General features: G+C 37.2%; 1 protein-coding gene across 6 annotated transcripts in view; it reads right to left on the bottom strand.

The window, feature by feature from the left end:
- Positions 1-17,746, bottom strand: part of Cdin1 (CDAN1 interacting nuclease 1) — a 247,415-nt gene that overhangs the window by 162,336 nt on the left and 67,333 nt on the right. For all 6 annotated transcript variants that reach the window (XM_045157234.1, XM_004668197.2, XM_045157232.1 and 3 more), the window contains one exon: positions 14,431-14,503. In XM_045157234.1, the coding sequence (XP_045013169.1) occupies positions 14,431-14,482 (52 nt within the window). In that variant the 5' untranslated portion in view covers positions 14,483-14,503. The remainder of the gene's footprint in view (positions 1-14,430; positions 14,504-17,746) is intronic.

Below are 17,746 nucleotides of genomic sequence, written 5' to 3'. Positions count from 1 at the left end.
CAACATGTAACTCTGACATTCTTTCCGCCCCCTCTTCCGCAAGATTTCCCTGAGCCATGTTGGGTTCATTTTTGGTCTGCTTCAGTGCTGAGGTGTTGGGGGCCCATGTAATTTTTTTCTAACCAAGTGTTATCACTAGCCTGAAAACTCAATAGAAAGACTTGAAGTAGAAATGCAGAAAACCAAGATTAAAAGAAGAAATAAGTGAAAAATAAGTCTAATAAACTGGGCATAGGAAGCTGTGCCTAACCACTGCCTTGCAAACACAGGTATCCATAGATTACATCTCTGACAACTTTCAGAGAAGCGGGGACTGATACATGAAAATAAACTTCAAATTCAGTTTGAAAATAATTTACCTGTATTTTAATGTCTCTACTTCCAAAATTATTGTCCAAATAATTCAAACTAGTAAGTATATGAGAAAAAGCAAAGACAAAAATTCAGTTATTTTGTCAAAGGCTATGTCAGGTTGAGCACGGTATTTTTGTTTAATTCTTATGACAGTGCTCACAGGCATGTGTATGGAGAAGAATGTGTAACCAGAGAGTGGACAGAGCTTTTGCAGAGGAGCTGGACCTAGAGCACTGTTAAAGAATTTTGCCATGGAAATGAATGACCAAGGATATGCCTCGTTAGTTAATGGGTAAGAAACAGGAAAGAGGGAAGTAGGATTGAAAGAAATTATTATCTAAATAAAGGTTATTTAGCAAGATTACAACCCAAGTAATAAAATATATACAAACTCACATCTGAAAATGATAAATATACAGAAAAGAGGCAAAACTTCCCTTTTTGTGTGTGTGGGGGGGGGGGCAGGATCTCACACAGCCCAGGATGGCCTTGGCCTCCTTCCTCTACCTCCTGAATGCTGGGATCAGAGGCCCGATCTCCACCCACCAGGTTGAGAACAAATTTCCTTATAGAAGAAATTCAAATAATGTTATCTTAATACCCAATTTGAATATGAACTAAATTTGTGACTTGCTTGTAAAGAACAGAATGCGGAAAGGCAAAACAAAAAAAAAAAAAAAGTAACTTTCCAGCAAAGAAATCTAGCAAATACTACCCAAACCACGGGCTGAAGGTAACCACCAACAGTGGCTAGTCACGCTGAAATCAAGCACTCCTAATGGCGTGCCAAGTGGCACTCATCTTGGTGCAAATCTTTCCTAGCCCCTATATCCTCAGCGTATTCAGAAGGAAAAATTAGATGACGAATTCATATTGAACATAGATCTTATCTACCACCCCCCTCCAAAAAAAAACTGTGTGGTCATCAGAAAGAAAGACAGACTAAGTGACACATACCAGAGGAGACGGTAAATATGACAACCAGAAGCAGTGTGGGGCCCTGCACTGAATACGGGAACAGAAAACAAGCTGTGAGTGCAAACATGGATCAAAACTGGATGATGCCAGGAGTTCGGTTAGTAATAATGCTCCACTGAGGGTCTCAGTGTTGACAGATGTGTCATAGAGATAAATCAGGGACAATTAAAACTGAGTTGAGGGGATGTCCAAGTAAAACTCCCTATGCTGTTTTTGTCAATATTCTGAAAATCTAAAATTTCAAATAAAAAAAATTTATGTCAAAAAGTAAACTACATCCTGACCCCAGAAAGCACCTTTCCCTTGTCTCCTATGCTTTCATCGACTTCTGTTGCTTTTGGGAGCATTGTTTATAAACACTCCCGAATTATAAGATGCAATTATAACTAATTATAGCAGGAAAAGAAAGGAAAATCCCATAGTACATACACAGCTACACCTAAACATATGCTGCTTTTTGCTATAACAAGAAAAAATGAATTAAAAATATAAATTTTATAATATACATAAAAAATAAAAAGATTTCAAGAAATTAAAGCCAGCCTTGATATGTCTATAATGAATTTCTCTCTATAAGATTATTAAGAAGTTTTAGAAAAATATTGACAAAATTAACAGATTTCAAATTTCAAGAATATGCAAAAAGACAATAAAGACATTCACTCTTTCAGTCACTTTTAGTGACTTTGCAGAATGCTATTGCCCATTGCTGCTGGAATCACCATCACTTGGCTGTGTGCCAAGCACTGTGCTAGACAAGTCATAAAACCATTTTTTAGGGGACTGAGTGTGGGTGGCATTTGCTGCACAAGCCTGATGACATGAGTCTGGATCCACGGAATTCACACGTATCTGTAATCCAATGTGCCTGTGACAATGAGAGTTCGTGAAGTCAGAAGAGCCCTGAGTTCAGTGGAAAGTAGTCTGATATGTCCATGTCGGCAAACAAGGGAGAATAAGGTTGAAGGCGAAGACCTGTGCCCCGAGTTTGGCCTCTGACTTCCACACATGGGCACCCATACGTACCACACACATTCATGGACCAAAAAAATCACTTTTAGTCTGTATAACACTGGAAAGCAGATGTGATCTGATTTTAAAGATAAAATTAGGGCTTCCATAAAGTTTTCCCAAGATGATGGTATATTGACAATTCAACATTAGGAAATGTGCAAGAACTGTAATAGGTTTAATTCATGTGAAAAGGAGAAAATAACTCCTATCACACTAAGCAAAGCTAATTGCTTTGGCACCAAGTTAGCCATATTTTGAATATACTTCAACCAGTGAAGGAAAGAGAAGGATCCTGAAGTCAGAAGATGGAAGTTCCTCCTCTTGCTAGTGGATGTTGTTGGTTTATATTTGCCATTCAGGTAAGTAGTAAGGGAAACAGAGCTTGGAAACTTGAGTAAATCACACTCACTTCCTAGGTCTTGCCTGGTCTAACTATGCAAAGGACACTCAGCTTTAGTTTATAAGATAGTAGCCCTCAATATCTAGGACTGCTATGCAAGGGTTGCTGAATGGGTCAAGTAAAATATACCAAAGCTATCTGTAAATCATCAAGTTCTAGTCATTATTTTATGTATTATCTAAAACATTCTTTTAAAAATATTTCTATTTATTTATTTATGACAGAGAGACAGAAAGAATGCCATACCAGGGCCTCCAACCACCACAAACAGAAATCCAGATGCATACGTCACCTTGTGCATATGGCTTATGTGGGTCCTATGGAATTTAACCAGTAAGCCATCTCTCCAGCCCACCTAAAACATTATTTAATAGCTCTTTGATCTTAAAGCCACAAGTAAGTGGTAAGTAAATATAAGTTTTTGCTTCAAGTAAAATATACTTTATGCATACAGGGCAAATGAACAACCATAACAAAAGACACTAACCTCACCTAAAATTAGTAAAGTGCAAGTTATAGAAAATGTTTTAAGCTGAAAAACAAAAATGGGAACCTAGAGTTCAGATGACCTAGTAAAGAAGGCAGAAAGCTACATAAAAGAAACAGCTTCAGCAAGAATGAGTTTGGCCATCTCCATCAAATCACATCTGGTTACTTGGGTAGACAGTCATGTAACAAGAGCAAGCTGGGAAGCAAGTAGATTGGGGTGACCCAATTTCAAGTCCCAGTTCTTGTGAATTTCTATACAATGACATCCCAGATCAACTAGGATCCAAAAGGTCAAGATTCAAGTCCTGAAAGAAGCAACATCTATAGTAGAAATTATCTATAACCTACCCAAAGCCTCCTACTTCATATTCTCACAGAGCAAGAAAGCATGCATACCATCTGCATAGTTTGTCTAACTAACAAATAAATACTGTTCATATTGTCCAAGAATATTGTTCACCAAGCCTCTCAAACAAAAATATTTACTTTTAAAAAGTGACAAGATGACACCTTCCAAGGCTCAGGGTCTAATGCAGAAGTGGTGGTAAAAAGAATATAAGAGCCAAAGGAAGGGTAGGACTTCTTACAACATGCTCCCTCCAGACATAAAATGGCCTGAATATCCATGACCTCGTAGTGCCTGACACTACCTAAATAAGACCATCATAGGAGGAAAAGATCATGACATCAAAATAAAAGAGAGACTGATTGAGATGGGAGGGGATATGATGGAGAATGGAATTTCAAAGGGGAAAGAGGGGGGAGGGAGAGAATTACCATGGGATATTTTTTATAATCATGGAATGTTAATAAAAATTGAGAAAAAAAGAAAATGAACAAACAAAAAAATAAAACCATTTACTTGGTGATGAGGAGATTGTTCAGTGGTTAAAGTCACTTGCTTGCAAAGCCTACCAGCCTGAGTTCAATTTCCCACTACTGATGCAGGTCCAGAAGCACAAAGAGATGCATGCATCTGGAGCTTGTTTTCAATGGCAAGAGGCCCTGGCATGCCCATTCCCCGTCTCTCATGTGCAAATAAAATATTTTTTAAAAGCAAAAAAAAAAAAAAAAATTGACACGATGAAGCAGGATAAAAACTTAAATTTATCTCATTCTTAAAATATATTAGCATTCTCTCATTAATTAGGAAAAAGTAGAATTCTGAAAACTCAAACTATGATGTAATACTGGTTTTATTGATTCTCTGTACAATTTGTGGGAGTACCCAATCATTATTTTGACAGTTTTATCATAAGGTAATAGACTTCCTTTTAGATAACTGCAGTTACCACATTCAATTTCAACCTTCCATAGGATTTTTTTTTTCCTAGACACAGCTTTAGTGTCAGTCCTAGATCACATTACTTTCTTTTTATAGCTATACACACAAAGCATTTTAGGCGTTACACCTAATTATGTCAGCACAATAACAATTTAAAAGCTCATCATTAAGAAGTAAGGGTTAAGCACTTCTATGTTAAGACTCCTTTTTAAAAAGACATATAGAGCTATATGACACAAGTAAGTAAATTACACAAACTTGTCAGAGGGCTATAAGAAAATAATGCCTCATTTGGGGTACATTGAGAAATCTGAGTTTGTATCCCAGCAAAAACATCTGCTATCTACAGTACTGACTTATAAGCTTTCTGACTCATGAAAACTAGTTAAAACACACAAGTTTTACAATATAAAATTATACTATAAAGCATGAGGGGTTTAGCACGATTGTTTAAGGAAGAGCTAAGATATTATACTACTCTGTGACTTAGGACAGGTCTCCTATGTTCTTAGGGCCTTTATTATCTCATTTGTACATGGGGATAATACTTGTTTTCTCATAAAGTTGTCTCCACTATGAACCTATGAACACAATGGCTGAGTAGGTCAAGCCCTTAGAAAGCAGTCTGTATGTAAGACAACCTACAAGCATTGGACATTATGCCTAGTGCTTATCTGATCCGCCTTCAGCCACAAAATACCAAATAAAGGTATGCAGAAGCATGAACACAGCCAGGTGACTAAGCCACCAGAAGTGGCAAAGGACAGGCTGAGCTGCCACACACCAGACCAGGGAACGCCCTACTTTGGAAGGAGAAGAAAACTGGCAGCTTGGAAGTTCTTTGCAGAATGAACAGATTGAGCAGAAAAGAAATATAAACTCTGAGGCCAAAACTGGTCAAAAATGTTTAACACCAGACTGAGCTCAACACAACAATACAAGAGGCACAGAATAATTCAGGACACCAGTCTCTGACAGGAGTGTGTGTACAGCAGCGTGGGGGCAGGTGTCAAGGCTGGAACACAGATGGCTCAGAAGGGAGCAACTGCTAAGACCTTGGGTTTTAGGGACAATTCAAGTTACCTATCAAAGGGGGCAGGAATCACTTGAGTTTTCATTCCAAACTCTGGACACCCCACTCTAATTAAGAAAGACTCGGGGCTGGCTGGAGAGATGGCTCAGTGGTTAAAGGCACTTACTTGCAAAACCTGACGACCTGGGTTGATTCCTTAGGCCCCATATCAGGCCAGAAGCACAAAATTCCACATGCATCTGGAGTCCCTTTGCAATGGCAGCAGGCCCTGTTGTACTCATACTCACTATCTGTCTGTCTGTCTCTTTTTCTTAAATTACTTAATTAATTAACTAAAGACTTGGACTTAATGTTTTGATAGGCATAAGCAAAACTTCTGTCCCTGAGTCAATTTACCTGATTGACAATGTACAATAAGCACAGCTTTGTTTTAAAACATTTTTTGTTGTTTTTTATATTTATTTGAGAGCAACAGACAGACAGAGAAAGAGGCAGAGAAAGAGAATGCGCGCGCGAGGGCCTCCAGCCACGAACTCCAGACGCATGCGCCCCCTTGTGCATCTGGCTAAGGTGGGTCCTGGGGAATCGAGCCTCAAACCGGGGTCCTTAGGCTTCACAGGCAAGCGTTTAGCCACTAATCCATCTCTCCAGCCCAAGAACAGCTTCTTAATTATAGCTTTGACATCCAATGTAACTACATCCCCTATCCCCCCCAAAAGTCTCAATACTAATGAAGAACCAAATCAACATGGCTCTTAAGTAAGTATCTACACTACCCAAAATGTCAGTTATCAATAGCTTATCAATACCAAAACAAGGGTAAGAAACATTATACAGGTTTTATGTATTGACTTATAAAGTCATTTCTCAATGCTCAATGAAAATTTCACTTTATTATCAACTTTTCAAATCACTTTCCTTAACCAAAAATAAAATAAAATAAAAAATATAAAACTGGCTGGGCGTGGTGGCACATGCCTTTAACCCCAGCACTCAGGAGACAGAGGTAGGTGGATGGCTGTGAGTTCGAGGCCACCCTGAGACTCCATAGTGAATTCCAGATCAGCCTGGGCTACAGTGAGACTTACCTCGAAAAACCATACACATATGTAAAATCAGTACCACCTGACCTTTCTTGGAACAAAAAGTCCGGTGGGGTAGGGCTGTTTCTGCTGTCTACCCTTGACTGCTCATGTCCTCTCTGGTAGAGGACCAACCCCGCAGTCACCCTTGTTCTTCACTAACTACCTCTGACCATCCTCTTCCTACGTTCCAACAACTGGTTCAATGATTAGTCACTTATTATATAATCAAATTTTCCTCAGCAGCTATTGCAAAGAAATATATAGGGAGAAAGGCACCAGGTTTATAAGAAGTGCACTCAAGTATTAACATGAGTGGCCACAGTAGATGAGTTGTTTGTCCCCATGATCATGGATAGTAGGAGGCTCATTAAATACCATTGGCTACACTGCATAAAGGCATGATTGGAATCTAATTTCTAATTCTGTACTTCTTGAATGACAAAGTCTTTCAGTACAATCATTATCAATAATATTTATCGTGTAATGAATGTGCTCATATACTTCTTTTTCAAACTACTGAAAATAAATCATTTTCTTGCCACCAACTGTAAAAAGCAAATCTGTAAATAGATGCAATATAATAATGAACAGCATAAAGATACAAATTTTATCAATAAAAATTGAGGCTAAAACACAAATCCAAATTTCCATTCCTGAAATTTCATCTGAATGGTCTAGACCAGCAAGCTTCAAAACATAGGATAGAATATAAGAGAGCCTTAAGAAATGGAAACCAGGTCTGTCGCCTGAGAACCCAAACTAAGAGGGATAAAATGGTCATCTCACAAGCGCTCGCTGCCTTAGAATGTGGCTCCTCTCCCCAAATCTGGCTGGCAGCCTTAAAGGGCAAATAGCTCCTCTGGCCCTTGCACCCTCAGGGTCTCAGGATACCCATTGCACGAGGAAGGGCAGGGATTTGGTAAGTTTTGTTTGATCGCCGCCTTTGCACCCTCAAGGAAACTGTTCCATTGCACTGAGGAAGGGGAGGTCGAACTCCTCTTGATCGGTAAACACATCATGAGGTGGGAACCTGATCGGGGAAGAGCTATCCTCCTGAGCTTGCCCAGTAAACAAAAAAGGGGGAACTGTGAGGAGCTAAGACAGTCGCCATTACAAGATGGTGCTGACTTCCTGCTGAGGGTTGTGACGAACAACTCCCTACTTGGTCATATCCTGGCGACAGTCTTGCTTGATGCTGCGCGTGCACATGATGTAATGCGTCCTGGGCCTATCCTGTGGCCCTGGGTGGTGGGTGAGCAGGTGGCGGCCAATCCGTAGGTGTCTCATAGTATTACACCCTATAAAAGCAGCTACACTCCTGTGCCCCGGCCCCTTTGCCATCAACTTTCCTGTTAACCAAGAGGCTCTCCAATAAAGTGTGATCGAGAAGGAAAAAAAAAAAAAAAGAAATGGAAACCACAACATGATATAGATGCTGAAACATTCTTGCAATTAAGGCTTTGCTTACGGTGTTAAATTATATAGGCACTCAAGCATACTGTGTAAGGCAACAAGACTCCTGACCTCATAAATGTGTATAAATGTGCACCCAATAAGCAAAGGTCTGCAGAGAACTGAAAGCCTTCAACACTAAAGGAGCTATGTGAGAGAAGCTGTACACACTTCCTGTCACTGGCCCTTCAATCGGAGACATGCGCTAACTGCTGACACTCACTCTGCAATCATTTAGGGGGCAGAAGAATTTAATCTTGTGATTAATCACTTCAATGATTAAGAATCTACTGAAAGCTCATACACATAACGAAAAGCAACCCTTCCTATGTGAAGCATCTTAGAAAGAGGTTTCCATTTACAAGTAAACCTAAATCTTTTTCAGAGCCTTACATTTCAAAAGTTGTGGGGCCATCCTATATGATGTCTTATGGAACTTTAATGTAAAAGGCCAAAATGATCTTGCTATTTATCCCATCGTTGTTCAAAACAAGTCTTGGTTCTTAGTATAAGATAAAAGCCCTTTACTTCCTCAGTGTGATCAGCTGGTAAATTGGCATGGCCTATATTCATGACTTCTTCTATCACTTCCATTGTAAACTCTAGTTCAGACCTGAAATGTGCTAAGAGTAAAAGCACAGTTTATTAATTGGACTTGCTTATTACACCCAGTATTTCCCCACTTCATACCATTTTAAACAGTACTAACCAAACCTTATTTCAATCTTGGTTCCTAACTGCTGTCAAGAACCCACTGCAGTGGCTGGGGGGGAAGGCTCAGTGGATAAGCACTTGCTATGCAAGCATGAGGAATCAGGTAAGATCCCAGCACCCATGTGAACACTGGGCAGATGTGGCAGGCCACTGTAATCCTACTGTTGATGTCAACCTCTGTCCTCCTCACCCATACATACATACCTGCATGCACACACATGTGCCCATAAGCATAAACACACACACACACACACACACACACACACACACACGCACGCACACACACGCAGCCTTTTGTCATGATTAATTATAAATTATGTTGCAAATTATTCATAATTAATACAAGTACATTTGTGTTTTTAGTAAGTGAAAATTATTTTAAAATATCTATACAACTGCTCTCCTTCAAAGATATTCAATATACTTTATTTTAAATTTTTTAAATACTTTATTGATTTATTTGAGGAGGCACAGAAAAAGAGAGGGAAGAGAGAGAGATAGAGAATGGGTACAACAGGGCCTCCAGCCACTGAAAACAGCATGTACCACCTTGTGCATCTGGCTTACATGGATACTGGGGAATCAAACCTGGGTCCTTGGGTTTCTCAGGCAAGTGCCTTAACTGCTAAGCCATCTCTCTAGCCCTTAACCTATTTTTTATTAGCACATATAAGATAGAATCCAAATTCGTACATGTGTGCTTCACACATTCCAATTAACTGTGAGGTTTTTTTTTTTTTTATGGGTTTAACTTGTCTTTCCATCTACTGTAACACCTAAAATAGTGCCCAGAATAGAGTCAGCACTCCAATACTTCAAGACAACTGCAAAATGAAGAGCCGCAAAATGAATCCCAAAAGAACGAATACTTAACCGTCATCAGTTAGGGATCACTCGAAGTCTAGTCAGAGCCACAGACGTACAAGATGCTATCTCACATTTCCTTAATTACAGCCAGGATTTTAATGATGATCACACCATGCAGACAGTTTTGAGCACTGCCAACAGCAGTTTAATTGAAAACCAAAAAAATTAATTCAAAAAGTCAGACCAAAATTAGTAACCCACTGATCAAAACATAATTTTTATTTGCATGTGTGTGTGGGGGGGGGTGTGGGCAGTGATAGCTGTCATGAGAATTACATACATTAGGCAGAAGTGCACATACCCTTGAGAAAATAAAAAGAAATACTACACAATATTCATCTCCACTGCAAACTACATTCAACCTATTGTCATTTTTAAATGACATAGACAAAATCAAGGGAAAGCTGTGTAAAATCTTTAGGGAAACAACAAAATCCTCAGTCGATAATGAAAACAGTGGTATTTTCTCAATGGTTTCTCAAAAAAAAAATTTCATGATCTTAAATTCATACCCAGGGATAGTCAACAACTTTAAATTATAATTTTATTATAGTTATATTATAAATGTCTCCTTATTGATAACAGTGTTTACTTCATAAGTTTATCAAAAGTCAATTTTCATTAAAGGGCTGAACATGTACATAATCTCTTTTAAGGATATTTTCAATGGTATCAGCATATCAACAAATACCTGGATGCCTATATTTATTGATGAAGTATTGGTAATAGCTATAATACAGAATCATCTTAGATGCCTATCAATGGATGAATTGATAAAATGTGGTATACATACACAATACAATATCATTCTTCAATAAAAACAAATGTATTCTATCGTTTGCAGCAAAAATAAATGGAGTTAGGGGATTGGTTAAGAGAAATAAATCAGAAGCAAAGATACAAATACCACAAGCTGCCTCTCACGTGTACATTGGAATTATAGTCTGTGATTAGTAGAGGTTGAGAATGGTGGGGGTGGCAGAGGTGGGATAATGGGAACCCAAACACAGATTATATTGATAAGTTTTCGTGCCCTAGTGTATATTTGTAGGGATGACCACAGTTCACAGTAGTTTCCAGTGACCCTACCCCCCCCCCCCCCGGCTATTCTGAGGCACAGAAAATCATGGAAATGCTACCTATTATCCCCACAGAACTCTCAACTTGAGGGTACTCATATCTCATGGGGAAAAGAAAATGGCAGTGTGGGCAAATGTTAGTACATTGTTTAATTAGACAGAAAGAAAGATGCTTCAGTTAGGCAGAATTGAGGTCCTAGGGCAAGCTCTATGTACCAATAGTTCAGCTGAGTTCCAGAGCAAGCTCTAATAGTTGGGCTGAGTTCTACAGCAAGGTCTATGTACCAATAGTTTAGTCAAGTTCTATAGCAGGCTCTATGTACCAACAGTTCAGCTGAGTTGCAGAGCAAGCTCTATGTACCAATAGTTCAGCTGAGTTGCACAGCAAGCTCTATGTACCAATAATTGGGCTGAGTTCTACAGCAAGGTCTATGTACCCATAGTTAGGTCGAGTTCTATGGTAAGCTCCATGTAACAGTAGTTCAGCTGAGTTCTAGAGCAGTCTCAATGTGATAACAGTCATCAAACCATGGCCAGGTCACTTATCCTTTCCAATACCTAGTCTTTATTGCTCAAAGTATTACTGGCCCTGTTACTATGTCAGTTTTATTATGAGGGTAGGCAATAGCAATATTTATAATATTGTTTATAACAATGTTTATAACATTGTCTAAAATAATGCATATTTTGGGCTAGAGAGATGGATTAACAGTTAAAGTGCTTGCCTGTGAAGCCTAAGGACCCAGGTTCAGTTCCCCAGTGCGCACATAAACCAGATGCACAAGGCGGTGCATGCATCTGGAGTTTGTTTGCAGTAGCTGGAGGCCCTGACATGCCCATTCTCTCTCTCACTCTTGCTCTCTAATAAATAAATTAAATATATCTTTATTTTAAAAGTTCTAAAAAGCAACAAAAGAGAAAGTATTATTTCACCAAGACAATAACTATTTGCTCTCACGAATGCCACTTTTGTTTTGTCATAACTCTTCCTAAGACACTAGGGAACTATGATCCTCTAAGAATTCTCCCACAAAAAGACCAAAAGTACTTATTGAAGGTGGTTATTATTAAAGCATATGCTACTGAATATAGCTTGTACATCCCATGCCATTCTAGCTCTTTTTATAGCAAGAAAAACAAGTTTAAAATGGCATTGATCTAACAGCACACACACAGTTCTCTCCCTCTCCCCATGGAGCAGAATTTTTTTTTTTTTGCCTAATTTCTAATTTTAAAAAGAAAAAAAAAATTAAAAATACAAGCCAAGACTGACTGAGACTTGCAGCTCATTAAAGCTGAGGTGATTTCCCCTCTATAGCATTCTATTGATCTCCATAGTCCTTGCTAGACAAAAGTGTGGTCAGCGAGCGGATGATGGATGCCTCTGCCAATAGCACTGAACAAACCTGTTAGCTAATTGCTACCAAAGACAATTATCCCCGCATTGTTTCATAATGGAAACACATTACAAAACTCTAATATACACACAGGGAAATTTGATGATTTGACTGCGGAGCCATGTGCATTGAATTTCATTGCCAAAGGCCAGCCAGGTCACTGCTGTGAAGGGGAAGAAAGTGTCAGAATATAAGCCACAGTATCTTAAAGAGTATCTTGGAGAGGTTGGTAGAGAATGAGAGAGACAATGAACAAAAAGGAAGAACACCTGGAATCAACAGCAAACTGACTGGATTCTCAACATGGCAATAACCTGAACATTTTATATTACTTTGGAAGCCTTTAATAATGGTGTGTCATATAATAAAAGAGAGTTTTAAAGCCCTTTGGAGTCCAGAATTCTATTTTGGTAGCTTTTTAGATTAGCAACCATTACTGGCAAGTATGAGTTCAAAAGGTGGCTTTACAATAGTCTAGTCAGATGCTAAAAAAAAAAAAAAAAAAAAAAAAAAAAAATAGCATCAAATATCTGTCATGATTTTTACTTAAGGGGAAAAACCTTACTGTAACAACTCAAAGTAAAGCAGTCATTAACCCAACCAATTATGAAAGGAACAATTTCAAAACACAGTTTTTTGATTATTCATAATCAGAGTGTACTCCAAGCACACAATATTCACACTGCCTCCTTTTAACAAGCCACATTCTTAAAATCCCCTTTCCTTGGTATGTTTCCAAATATGATCATATCCTTCTCCACTGTACCCATGTAAGACATTTAATCCTAGCATTGGAATTATAGGAATGCTGAGACACATTTTACATCAAAATCAGACTCAGTACTATTTTACTCTACTATATAAAATGGCACCAAGTAGAAGGGAAAATGCACCAAGGATATGCTAGTGTTATAAAGATAAATTAATGGCTACAAAATTTATGATCAACCTATTAACTTCATAATTCACAAGTCAATGAGTTCTGTTTTATTGTGTTTGATACTGCTCTATACAGGCCAGTCTACCTGCTTCAGACTAAGCTGACTACTATTTTGACAAGACCTGGATAGCAGTAGGTCCAAAGCAATCAGAAGGTTGACTTTGACAAATGGTGGTGCTGCGGCGAAGTTGAAAATAACACACATCCACTTTAATCTCTTTCTTGATTAAATCGAAACCATACCATTCTGACATCATGTGATTTGCTCCTGAAGCACCACTGCAGGTTACTTTAGAGGCTACATCTATTGAAATGATATTGAATTTTTAGGGGAAGTACTTAATTCATTCAAATGAAACCTTCACAAGGTAACAGGGCCACCAGTCACTGATAATTGCAGATTCAAAGAAAACCAAGGGGTGGGGGAGCCCTGACAAAAAAATAAAAAATAAATAAAAACCCAACATGTGCTCCTCTGTGATATTTTAGTAGGTATTTCTCTTGCTTCAAAGAGGGAGGGTTATATGCAAAAAGCATGTTCCGAATCTTCTCACCTATTCTACAAAAGCTAAGCTCCAAAGGTAAACATTACACTAGGTAATAAAAATGCAGAGGATGAAATTGTCTTTTTTACATGAGACTAGGCAAATATTTATGGGGCAGTTGACAAACTCCTGCCTAGTAAAAGAGCCAGCACTGAGAGCAATTATCCTGATATTCATGACTCACTTTGAATATCACATTGAATATTACTCATAAATCTTTTACGAGCACATCCCCAGAGCTCACTTAACAGCCGGTTTTAATCATGCAGTTGACACAGAGAAAATAACAAAATGTATTTTTTCAGTGGCAAATTAATTTAGGCTTGAGCCTCCTCCTGTAGCTCTATTCTTTTCTTTTTTTCTTTTTTATTTTCCTGTATGAAGATCAGTGAAATTCACTTTTGTATTTGAAAGTAGTATTTCTCCAGTCTTGCTGAATTAAAATAAAAAGGATGAATGTTTCTTTTAGAACCAGTTCCTGACAGTGGTTTTTTTAAGTGATGTATCTTGTTCTCTATAGGAAAGATGAATCAGTGTTTGAGTTTGATACACATTGTCTATTTAGCTGAATGGAGAGGTGAATGTAGAATTTAGACAAAGAAGAAAGCATTATTCTGAAGAGTATTTAAGTTGTGGGTGGTCTTTTATATTGCATTCAATTGTCATTAACTGCTCATGATAGCTGTTTTGGAATCTGGCTCTCATTAAGTGACTTGAAATGCTGTGTAAATTATTCTTAAATTGGGGGAAGGGAGTAAAAGAGTACTATTAAAAGGGGGAAAAAAAAAAGTAACTCACGTGGAGTTTGTTCATGTTCCTGTAGAAATCTCTCCAGTATAATCCGAGCCATTAATGAGGGTGCATAGTCCACCTTTACAAAACAGAAGTAGAAAATTAAAACCACCAAGTTGAGCAAGCAGTTGATATTCCAATATTGTGTCAACACTGAAGATTAAGTCAATTTTAATCAACCATAGCAAGAAACATTCATTAAAATCTTTCCCACCCTTGGTGTCTTCCACTGCAATAAAACTGTAACAAGCATGATCTAAGCTGTTGAAATGAACAATAGGTCAGGTAATAGGTCAGGTTTGTTGAATGTTATATTGGGGCAAAAGGGACAGAACAACTTAGAAACACTATTTACCTACAACGGTAGTATAGGCATTTCCCATCTCTTTTTTTATTTCTGTTGGATACAACTATTACTAGCCTTCTCTTTCTATTCAATTTGTCTGTATTTACATTATTTTGAATGTAATTTCAAATCTTACAAAAAGATTTTTGGTTATTTTTGTCACTGTTCAGAATCTGAATCATATGTCCCATCCATTAAAAATCATAATTTTTTTTACTGACTTTTCTTAATCTTAAGGAAACAAATTTGTTAAGTCCCTTACATATATTTTATTTGGTATAAGAAAAATATCTACTTTGCAAAGATATAAAAATACAAAGACAACAATAATATCTGAAACATAAACTCACCAAACTTAGTCTTATCTGAAATGTTTTTTACTGACTTAGCAAATCCAGAAAGGTCACTTATTTTAAATAAAGAATCAAATAGTAACAAAGGACACTCAGCTTAGTGATCATTTTAGATAACAGAACTAGTATATATACTCTCTTTGTTCCTCAGCTTTTTATTAACCACTGATTTAATTTAATCAGAAAAATACATATGTTTTTAAGAGTAATGAGCCCTCCCTAAAGAAAGCCTTTTTATCTTGGGTATAAAACAGGAAATATTTCTCATATATTATCATGGGGAATTTTTCTTGACAGGCTTTCAAGTCCCATGTTCATACCAAAATTTTACCTTGATTTAGTAACTAGACAAAAAAGCTAGCTTCATTTGTATGAGTATTTTTTTTTCAAATATGTATGTACTTGGATGCCCTTAAACTCCCCAAGTAGAAAAAAATGCTTTCCGCGAAGCTGCTTATTCTTAGTAACCCACATCAGAGCTGACACATGAAAAATGGTGAAATTACTGAAGGTAGCCCAGCCTGAATAAGGACTACCTTATTAGTTCAGGTACTTGCATCTCCCTAATTTTCATATTAATCATGTGTCCATCTTTCTCTGAAATAGGGCCATCATGCTTCATGTCAGAATTTAGCATGTAAGTAAAATTCATAGTGCTTCAAATCTAACTTGAAAATATTTGTGTGGAGAGAACAGAATGACTGATCTTATTATCACTAACAAAGTGAGATTTTCTAAAATGTTCAGTTTTAGCCTTGAAACAAGAAAAGTAGTACTGAGATATTTATGAAAGCTATGATGGCCACAAATACCGCCCCAAATCAACAATATAATGCAACATCTATGAGGGCTGCTGCTGCACACCATGATGTGCCAGTTATGCATTTCATCATTTACACATTTCATCTACAATAGCCACATGTGGCCCCACCCCCAATCAACAACAATACAGTGCTCCTGTCTAAGAGAGCTGCTGCACACCAGAATGTACCAGTTATACATTTCTCATCAATTTTTATAGTCTCCACTGATTAAATATATATTGACTCATAAAGTATTACCATTGCATCAATTGTCACCAGATGCAAGCGTATATCCTTTAACTATTAACTAGAATAGAAAAATGCCTGCTTGTTGTTTAGAAACCATAATCTAGTACCAGTCAATACCAGATTTCCTGATCTGTTAGTAACCTCATAGAAAATGTTGTGCCCTCTGTACAAACCCCCAGCCAAAGAGGAAGAAAATCTTCAAATAATTATTGTTTTAAGGAGAGCTAAATACTTCTATATAGTCATGACAAATGATAGATTTATTAATGTGGAAAAGATGTGGTAGTGGGTTAACTTCTTCCATATTACTAGAAGATGCCAGTCAAGGTCAGATAAATAAACTCAACAGAACTAGCCATTCAAAATTCAAATGACTAAAAACTGTTACTATATGAGACTATGTCTTCAACTTGATCATCTATAAAAATAGATGTACCATGTTGATATCACTTTCTTTCTAAATGCTCACCTACAATCTGTTTAGCTTGTTATTCTTTCTCATTAAAGATAATCACTAAATTTTTACTTACTGCTCACATACCTCAAATTACTAACAGTATTAACTTGCAAAAAGAAAAAAGAAAAAAAAAACAGGTAGAGATATTTAAGAGCTAGCTTGCTGCCGAAATAGAAAATAAGTAAAGAAAGAAAATACATATTTTGTTAGGAGGAGATGACAAATCCATTCTGCATGTTAACTATTCTATCAGATTTTGTAGACATTGCCTAGACTATTAAAACCTTCTCATAACTGATGGGTAATTGCTCATTTGCCGACTGCAGTGGTGTAGAACAGACAGACGCTGTAAGAGAAGACATCCTTTCTTGCTAATATAACATGTAGAACTTGCTGCTACTGCAACACTTAATGCTTAGAGCACGAAGTCATTTTTAATGCAAACACACATTTTCTGCCTTGCTTCTATGTTTTCCATTATAATGTAACACAAAAACAGTGTACATTTCATTCTATCCCTGTGAGGTTTGCATACGCCATTCCAAGTCAGACTAAATATTGTATTGCTCTTATTACAGTGGATAAATATTTTAGAGTTTAGGAATTAAATATTTTATTTTTTGGTAGGCTCTCTGCAACTATTATGAACTTTTTACTGTTTCTTCATCCACAGGAAATCTTTAGGGTTTCCTCTTTAAAATGTGAGGCTGTTAGTTGCTTCCCCAAACAGAAGCAGATCAGAGTTAACAAGTAAGTTCAATAAATCATTCTATATTTGGTGTTAATAAGAAAATTGGGTTTCTTTATAGAAAAGGATTTATCTATAAGGCATGTATTTATCCTTTATTACCATAAAAGTTTACAGACAGAAAGTAAATCAAGTAAATGTTTTATTGTTAAGTATCCAATTTCTCAATCCATTTTTATAACAATTCCCATATTTTCTTGGCATACATCTTTTTACTTGACACAGGTATTTCTCACACCAAATTAAGACAACCTATGCTAAGAGCATGTTCTGAGCTTTCTGGTTGAAATTTTCCACAAAATAAAAAACGGAGGAGCTGTTTATACATTTGCCTTTAAAAGAAGTCGACTAATTATGTCAACTGAT

Source organism: Jaculus jaculus, chromosome 8, assembly GCF_020740685.1.
Source record: "Jaculus jaculus isolate mJacJac1 chromosome 8, mJacJac1.mat.Y.cur, whole genome shotgun sequence".
Lineage (NCBI taxonomy): Eukaryota > Metazoa > Chordata > Mammalia > Rodentia > Dipodidae > Jaculus > Jaculus jaculus.
The sequence above is the reverse complement of the archived record's forward strand: the minus strand, read 5'-3'. Positions and strand labels throughout refer to the sequence as shown.